The sequence below is a fragment of the Mus musculus genome, chromosome X (assembly GCF_000001635.26).
Source record: "Mus musculus strain C57BL/6J chromosome X, GRCm38.p6 C57BL/6J".
Lineage (NCBI taxonomy): Eukaryota > Metazoa > Chordata > Mammalia > Rodentia > Muridae > Mus > Mus musculus.
Genome location: NC_000086.7, coordinates 153,181,087 through 153,190,436, shown reverse-complemented (window position 1 = coordinate 153,190,436; position 9,350 = coordinate 153,181,087). Strand labels below are relative to the sequence as shown.

The window sequence follows — 9,350 nt, the reverse complement described above, 5'->3', positions numbered from 1 at the left end:
ACTTGTCTACATAAAATAAATACATCCTTTAAAAAGTTTAAAAAGGGTTTCTGTCTCCATCTCTCATAGCTAACTTAGTCTGAAAACATGCTTGGGATGATTACACTCAAGCCAGGGTTATCTAATTTCACTTTTTCAAACTAAAACAAATATGTTCAGGTAAAGAATAAGGGTAAAACCCAACTAGATGAGTACATAGTATCATACCAGGAGACACAGATGACTCATTCAGTTGTTGTTGTTGTTTTTTTTTTTTGCAATAAAAATTTATTGAATGTCTCCTACATTCCAGGCATTGTGTTAATCCTAAATGTATAATAGTAGGCACCATGGCATGGTTCTTGTACTTACAGGGCATACAGAAACACAGCCAAAGATAGATTTTAATCAGTTACACTAAGGGCTCTATAATTATATGACAGGTATGACTCTGTATATTAGGAAGGATTCTCTGAAGCAGGAGCTCTCAATCTGTGAGTCACAATCTCTTTGGGGGTTTAATATCAGATATCCTTCATATCAGATATACTACATATCAGATATTTACATTGTAATTCATAAGGGTGTCAAAATTACAGTTATAAAGTAGTAACAAAATAGTTTTATGGTTGGGGGTCACTACAACATGAGTAACTGTATGAAAGGGTCACAGCATTAGAAAGGTTGAGAAGCACTGCTCTAAAGGAACAGAACCAGTATAGTGAGTATATATTGTGAACAGAGATGTATTAAATTGGCTTACATGATATGGGGCAGTTAGTCCAACAATGGCTGTCTGGATGCTGGAGAGATAGAGAATCCTGTAGTTGCTCAGTCCACAAGGCTGGATATCTCAGCAGTCCCAATCTTGTGCTGAAGCCTGGAGGATTCTTGGAGAGTGCTCGTCTTCAGTTTATGTTAGAAGGCTGAAGAAGATGGGTTCTGATATCAGTGAAGGTGGTATCATCAGCAACAGCAACATAGTAGATGCAGTGACCAGCAAGGAGCAAAGGTGGACACGCAACAACATTATTTTTCCCTAGACTTTTTTATATCTGAGTCACTACTAGAAAGTGATGGCCGCTCTGTTTCTTAGTAGAGTCCAGGTCCAATCAAGTTGATAGCCAACACTATTATTTTCCAATTCCATAAGTTCACATATTAGGATGGTTAAATTAATAAAAGTGGAAAAGACTTGCTCTGAACATGCATGGCACCATTCATCCATGGACTGGAGTCCTGACCCAAATAAAAAGGGAAAAGGAGAAGCCAAATGAGCTCTCCTGATTTACCAGGATGTGAACATGGCAGACTTCTGTTGTTGCAGACAGGAAGTGATCCTGGTGTCAGACCTGCCTCAGGATGGCATCCCTGAACCGTTAGTCAAAATAAACCTTTCTTCCATTAAGTTGCATCTTGCCAGGAATTTCTCCCTTTTACTTGAAGTAGTAAATTACTGTCTCTAAATAAACTATGGACAATTAATTAGGGATAGTAAGATTCTAAATATGAGGCTGGAGAGATGGCTAAGTGGTTAAGACCACTAGTTGCTCTTCTAGAGGTCCTGAGTTTAATTTCCATGGTGACTCCAACCATCTGTTGGAGGATCTGATGCCCTCTTCTGATGTGCATGAAGACAGCTACAGTGGACTCACATACGTTAAAATAAATAAACCTTTTAAAAACAAGGTTCTAAATATCTTTCTTATGTCCCATTTTATCAAACTGGTAGGATAGCTGATATAAAGCAACAGTAATAAAACCTCTACCACATTCCACCTCCCATTCCTTATCCAACTCAACATTGAATGGATTTGCAGAGCATTTAATCTACTATTTTCCCAGATTCTTTTGCATAATATATGATCCTATGTAAAAACCTGTATGGTCTTTTGCCATTAAGATCTTCTGAGGGTAGGTGATCATGTGCTTGTTTTTAAACTTGGTAAATTTGAAGGGCTTCTAGACAATTCTAGTAGAGATATCATGTGGGCATATGTACTGATGACAGAATCATACAAGCAGATCATAAAAGCAAGTTGGAAGGCTTCATATACAATGCAGTTTAAAGCCTTTGACTTGTCTATGCAGAATATACAGTGAGAAGAAAATAAGCTTTTTTTTCTTTTCTTTCTTTCTTTTCTTTTTTTTTTTTTTTTTACAAAAAGATCACTGTCTTAGGGTTTCTATTGCTGTGTTTGATAAAACACCATGACCATAAGCAACTTGAGGAGCACAGGGTTTATTTCCTTTACACTTCAACATCACAGTCCATTATCAAAGAAATTCAGAGCAGAAACTCAAACCAAGAACCTGTAGGCAGGAGCTGATGGGGTGCTGCTTACCGGCTTGCTCTCCATGGCTTGCTCAGCCCGCTTTCTTATAGAACCCAGGATCATTAGCCCAGGGATAGTACTTCCCACACCAATTGTTCCTCAAGAAAATGCATCACTGGCTTGCCCCAGGCTGGACCTAAGCCTCTTGACACATATGTAGCAGTTGTGCAGCTTGACCTTCATGTGGGTCCTGGACAACTGGCATGGGGGCTATCCCAAAAGCTGTTGCCTATCTGTGGGACATGTTCTTCTGGCTAGGTGGCCTTGTTTGGGCCCAGTGGGAGAGGAAACGCCTAACCCTGCAGAGACTTAAAGTGCCAGGGTGGGGGGATACCCAGGAGGACCCCACCCACTCAGAGGAGAAGGGGGTAGCGATGGGGAAGGATTGTGGCAGGGGTGACCAGGAAGGGGGCAGTGAGTGGGATGTAAAGAGAATAGGTAAAAAAATATATTTAATTTTAAAAAAGTAGAGGAGAGATAAAGTGGCCTTTGGGGAAGTATGTGGAATCTATGCAAATCTCTTCTCCAAAGATGGAAAAAACTCAAGTGGGTGCTCCAGGGAAAAAAGGGGGGGGCTTTTCTTTAACGGAAGACTATGCAGGAGATCCTTCTGTCTAGGCCCTCAAAAGGAAATGTTATTCTACAGTATGAAATCAGTTAAAGGGCATTTTTAAAAAAAGGATCAGTAGATACCAGAGAACTGGGTAGGAGGTAAGGAAGAAGACATGGACACCATGGAGGGGTTGGTTAGAAGAAATCATCCTGTATAATACTGTCCTTATAATTGTCAAAACTCATAAACCACACAAAACAATGAATCCTAGTATATCATGATCAACTCGTCGAATATAACAAATGTGCCCCATATTGGTAGCAAAGGGAGTCCAGGATATATAGGAAATTCTCACATATCCGTACTCTATGGGAATTTGCAGATAAACCTAAAACTGCTGTTTTTTTTTTTAAATCTACCTACAAAAGTCCTTTAGCAAAGGCCTTGTGACAGTTATTGGTATAGTGTCTTTCCAGTGTTTTCTCTTTTACTTTGATTTAGTTTGTTTGATCTAGTTTATTGTCTCATCTGTAGCTCAACACCTTTCAAGATGAGTTTCAAAGAAAAAAACTAACACAAAAGGAAGGCATGCTGGCTGCTTTATGCTTTATGTCAACTTGACACAGGCTAGAGTCATTTGGGAAGAGGGAACTTTAACTGAGAAAATGCCCCACCAGATTGGCCTGTGGATGAGCCTGTGATACATTTCCTTGATGAGTGATATGGGAGGGCAGTACCACCTTGGGCCGATAGTCCTGGGTGTGATAAGAAAGCAGACTTAGCAAGCCAGTAAGGAACATTATTCTATGACTTCTGCATCAACTCCTGCCTCCAGCTTCTAGCTTTTTTGTTTGTTTGTTTGTTTTGTTTTGTTTTGTTTTGAAACAGAGTTTCTCATATAGCTCTGGCTGTCCTGGAACTCACTCACTCTGTAGACCAGGCTGGCCCTGAACTCAGAAACTTGCTTGCCTCTACCTCCCAAGTGCTAGGATTAAAGGCATGTCGGCTAGCTTCCAGCTTCTTAATTGCTTTGTGGAACTGTGACCTGCAATAAACCCTTTCCTCTTTGAGTTACTTTTATTTTTATTTTTTTAATATTTATTTATTTAATTTATTTATTTATTATATATGAGTACACTGTAGCTGTATTCAGATGGTTGTGAGCCTTTATGTCATTGTTGGGAATTGAATTTAGGACTCTGCTTGCTCCGGTCAACCTCGCTAGGTTCAGTCCCTGCTCGCTCCAGCTCAAAGTTTATTTATTATTATACATAAGTACACCGTAGCTGTCACACGTACCAGAAGAGGGCATCAGATCTCATTACGGGCGATTGTGAGCCACCATGTGGTTGCTGAAATTTGAACTCAGAACCTTTGGAAGAACAGTCAGTGCTCTTACCCACTGAGCCATCTCGTCAGCCCGAGTTACTTTTGTTTATGATCTTTGTCACAGCAATCAAAAAGTACCTATGAAAGCAGGTTTTTTCAACTCTTTCTAAAAACAAAAAGGCAGTTGCATTGAGCCCATTCTGTAACATGAACTCGATAGTCACAAAAAGTCCCTTCCTCTGGTATCTGTCCAGCCAGCTTCTTAAGGACAGACAGTGAAGAAGTTCTAGTAATACTGTAAGCAGCAGAGTCAGGAGCACAGTGATTGCTGGGTATATACCAAGGACAGCCATTCAGCGTCATCGGCTCTGAAAGTCATGATTCCCTGGATATATGTGGGCTTCTTTTGGATTACTTTCCACTCTGCAGTCCTTTGGAGCATGCCATTTAAGTGGAAGCCATGTGGTGATATGTGATGCTGCAAGAAAGAGCTACCATGCCTGTTATGGGGCCCCTCTGCTTCACTGCGAGCAGCATCAGTATCCTCCATACACCTAGCTCTCCTCCCATTTCCTAAAGCCAATCTACTCAACGGCAAGATTAAAAAGATATTTAATGACATAGCTAGTTCACTGTGCCCCCAAATGTGCATTTTCTTCTCAGTATATATGTGTAATTTTATAGAAAAGAAGCAGCATGCTTTTGCACTTCCTCAAATTACCTGCTCAGCTTTTTCAGTGTGTGTTTCAACAACTCCTGATGAGAAATCTTGAAAGCCTTAGTAATTAGTCACTGCACTCAGGTGTACATTTGAATTATTCAAGAGAAACAATCTTCCCACTAAAAAATGAAACAAAATATCCTTTCTCTGATCTCCCTGCTTACTGTTATAGAGGGGGAAACAGGGAGACACCCAAATGAACATTTTATTTCCATAGATTTAAGATTGTTAAGGCCTTCTTTAATGGTGGTCTATGCATATTCATTTCAATTATATAAGACTGTAGCAAGTTGAGTGGTTTTATGTTTGTTTGGTTTGGTTTTTTTTTTTTTTTTTTTTTTTTTTTGGGTTTTCGAGACAGGGTTTCTCTGTGTAGTCCTGGCTATCCTGGAACTCACTCTGTAGACCAGGCTGGCTTCAAACTCAGAAATCCTCCTGCCTCTGTCTCCCAAGTGCTGGGATTAAAGGCATGTGCCACCACAGCTCGTGACTTTTTTTTTTAAGTTATTATTCCAACAGCCACTCTCCAATTTCTTTAGTGAAAAACATGTTATTTCATTTGGGGACACAGTTTACCTAATGAGAAATTGACACTTCTTAATCTGATGATTTAGATTCTGGCCAATGTGGTGGGAGTGGTGTGTGTGTGTGTGTGTGTGTGTGTGTGTGTGTGTGTGTAAGAGAGAGGGGGGAAGCCGGGTGGTGGTGGCACACGCCTTTAATCCCAGCACTTGGGAGGCAGAGGCAGGTGGATTTCTGAGTTCGAGGCCAGCCTGTTCTACAAAGTGAGTTCCAGGACAGCCTGGGCTATAGAGAAACCCTGTCTCGAAAAAACCAAAAAAAGATAAAAAAAATAAAAGAAATAAAAGGAAAAAGAGAGAGAGAGAGAGAGAGAGAGAGAGAGAGAGAGAGGAAGAGGAAGAGGGAGGAGGAAGAGACACTGAGACACACAGAAAGACAAAGACAGATAAAGATACAGAGAGATTTCCTGAAAGTAGAGAGCATCCTGTTACATGGACGATGGATGTGATAGTTACAGTTTAAATGATCATCTTGAACCATAAGGTGATATTTTAAGAACAAAGTACCGGCAGCTTTGGAGATGGCTCAATGGGTTAAGTGGTGAGAGATGAAGGCTTGAATTCAGAACCCCAGCACTAATGTGAAAGCCAAGTGTTGTGTCCTGTCTCTAAGTCTAAGCTCGGAAGAGACAGGCAAATCCTGAGTGACTTGCTGGCTAGCCAGGGACATACGGTCATAAATAATAACGTGGAGTGATAGAGGACGATACTTGAAGTTGAACTTTGTCTTCTACACATGCTCACAAGTTCACCTGCACACAAAATGAATATACCAAGCGCTCATGCACGTGCTCGTGCACGCCAGCCCTTGCGTGCGCGCGCACACACACGCACACACACGCGCGCGCACACACACACACACACACACACACACACACATATGCACACAGTGAGGGAGGGGACGGTAAGAGCAAGCAAAGCACATAAAACTGGGTCTTTGAGGCAGTCCAATTCTAGACAATATGATGCTCTATTGCATTACATCTTTAGACAAACATTAGGTATCTGAAATGTTCCCACTGCTCACTACTTTTTAAAGATTTATTTATTTTTATGAATGTGCATACACTGTCACTCTCTTCAGACAGATCAAAAGAGGGCATCGGATCCCATTACAGATGGTTGTGAGCCACCATGTGGTTGCTGAGAATTGAACTCAGGTCCTCTGGAAGTAGTCAGTGCTCTTAACCACTGAGCCATCTCTCCAGCCCCACTGCTCACTATTATTTGTAACTCAGAATTATTTTTTTCTTTGTAAAAGAAATTCCTTCAATATACTTTGACCATTTCCTTAGGTTATATTTTTCCAAATAAAAGGAATCATACCAAAGTGTTGGAAACATTGTGTCACATTTCTGCCATTACACTCATCAGAAAGGACAAGGTTGAAGGGATAGTGGTTAACAGAGAAACTCACAACTGGTCAGAGTACACAGAATATGTGTCAGTGGAGTGCTCCTCCACAAACGGAGCATTCATATACTCCAGTCCCCTCAGGCTCAGAGACCATCACAGAAATGGAGACAAAAAAGATCCTAAGAGCCAGATGTGAGGGAGGACAGAAGCTAAACAGTGTCTTCTTGACGTGACAGGACTGCAGCACTGAGGAACTCACAGCAGCTCTGGTTGTGTTAGGACACAATAGAGCATCATATTGTCTATGGGTTAGGACCATGCCAATTAACATTCTAATATAGAGGGAGGAGGGGATCACAAGCCTCCACACATAGCTGAGGAGCTATTGATAGTTGGTAGCTTCTGGGAGAGTCGGTTTCCTATAAGGTTGGGGGTCCCTGATAAGTTGACCATGATCCAGTGGATGACCATATGCCCAGGAAGAATATGGAGAGGACAGATTGGCGTCAATGTACTACTAAAAGTTGAGGGGGTACAGTGGTGAGGGTAGATTTGGAAGGAGTTAGGAGTGAATATGATAAAAAATACATGGCATGAAATTCCCAAAGAATTAATAACATTTTTCAAAGAAAGGCCAATTTAGGAATACTCAGCAATATGCAAGTATAAACCTAAATATTTTGTTTTGTATTTTGAAAGGTGCACAGTGCTATCTTAAATTGCATTTTTGATGGTTAACAAAGCAATGCACATTTTTCTACTACATTAGCTTTATATATTGCACAATTTCACCCAAACTAGAAAGGAGATTTCCTAATACAACAGAACTAAATCTAACACATCTTTAATTTATCTATTATATTTGTAACATATTGCTGAGTAACAACTGTATGGGCTTAATAAGCTAACTAGCTTTTCTTAGTTGTTGTAGATGTACAAATCAGGTGGAACATTAACTATGTCTCTATCTCAAGGTCTCCTTGAAACCAGCACTTAAGACAGTGATGGGGACTACAGTGTTTTCTAAAGTCTGTATTGGAAGAAATTTTGCTTCCCAGATCACTATGTGCTTGATAAAAGGACTCAATAAACCTTGGAAGCATATTAAACTGAAGTCTCATTTTTCCTCTGGCTACTGGCCAAAGGTCACGCTCGGTCAGTCTGTCTAGATAAACATGCAAGAAAGAGAACAAATGAAAATTCTGTAGCCTAATCTCAGAAGTGACATGCCATCAGTGTCACCAAATTCTCTTTGTAGAAGTCATGAGATACAGCTGAAACTCATGGAGTGGGCTATGTGGCTATGTGAATGCATGGCAGCTGCTGACTACAATGGTTGAAAGGCCTGAAGGAAGCATTTGTTGAATATGTAGACTCTAAAGAAAATTTCAATATTAAACTCAGACACATGTAGATTGTATGATGGGTGATTTGAGTTGTCAGGTTGACTACATTTGGAATTAACTAAAATCCAAGTGGCTGAATACACCTGGGAGGGATTTTTTCTTTTTTTCTCTTTTTTCAAGACAGGGTTTCTATGTATAGCCCCGGCTGTCCTGGAACTCACTTTGTAGACCAGGCAGGCCTTGAACTCAGAAATCCACCTGCCTCTGCCTCCCGAGTGCTGGGATTAAAGGCGTGCGCCACCACCGCCCGGCTCAGAAATTTTTGAAGGCCTATATAAGGACATGGAGAAGGAAGCATATGCTTTTTGTCTTCTTGCTTTTACTCTTGCTGGTAAGTCTATTCCTTCACAGGCATTAGAGCCTACTTCTTTGGGATTCTAGAGTATAATGAAGACATCCAACCTTGTGGATTAAACTGGATTCTTGGACTTTCTGTTCATAGCCAGCCATTGTTGGATGAGCTAGACCATACCTGTAAGTCATGATATTAAATCCCCTTTTTATACACACAGAGAAATTTATTCTTTTGGTTCTGGTCCTCTACAGAACCCCGACAAATACAGATTTTGGTATCAGAAACAGTTCTCTGGGATCTGAACTCTGCCCCCTAAGGAAGATTGTACAACATTGTTAAAGAAGGGGAACACAAAGCAAGGGAGGAGCTGGGTGGAGCTGCAGTGCTATCCAATTGTATTTTGAGATTATGGGCTAAGGAAGGGAGTATTCTTGGAGAATGGGCCATATCTAGGGCATCTGACTTCAAAGTCCTGAATTCATTCTTCTAGCTTTAGGTCTAGAGCTCAGAGTGATAAGGAGACAAGGGAGCGGGTCAGCCCCTTGTAGTTAATTAGGGCACAACAGTCAATTGGTAATATATTTTTAAAACGTATGCACCTTGGTTTAGATAACAGCAATTTTTATACTGGTTACCAGACAACTAAGAAAACATTTGGAGAAATGGGGTAAGTGTTCATTCCTAGGCCTGGGAACATCAACAACTTGTTTGACCCTGTCAGCAAGGTGGAGAAGTTGTCCTTGAGATGGCTAGACTCAGACAACTGTCTCCTTACAAGTTGTCCATGAGATGTC

General features: G+C 40.7%; 1 protein-coding gene across 2 annotated transcripts in view; it reads right to left on the bottom strand.

The window, feature by feature from the left end:
- Window positions 1-244: 244 nt before the first annotated feature.
- Rragb (Ras-related GTP binding B) overlaps window positions 245-9,350 on the bottom strand; it is a 52,549-nt gene continuing 43,443 nt past the window's right edge. For both annotated transcript variants that reach the window (XM_006528850.4, XM_030251349.1), the window contains one exon: window positions 245-905. In XM_006528850.4, coding sequence (XP_006528913.1) covers window positions 898-905 — 8 coding nt within the window. In that variant the 3' untranslated portion in view covers window positions 245-897. The remainder of the gene's footprint in view (window positions 906-9,350) is intronic.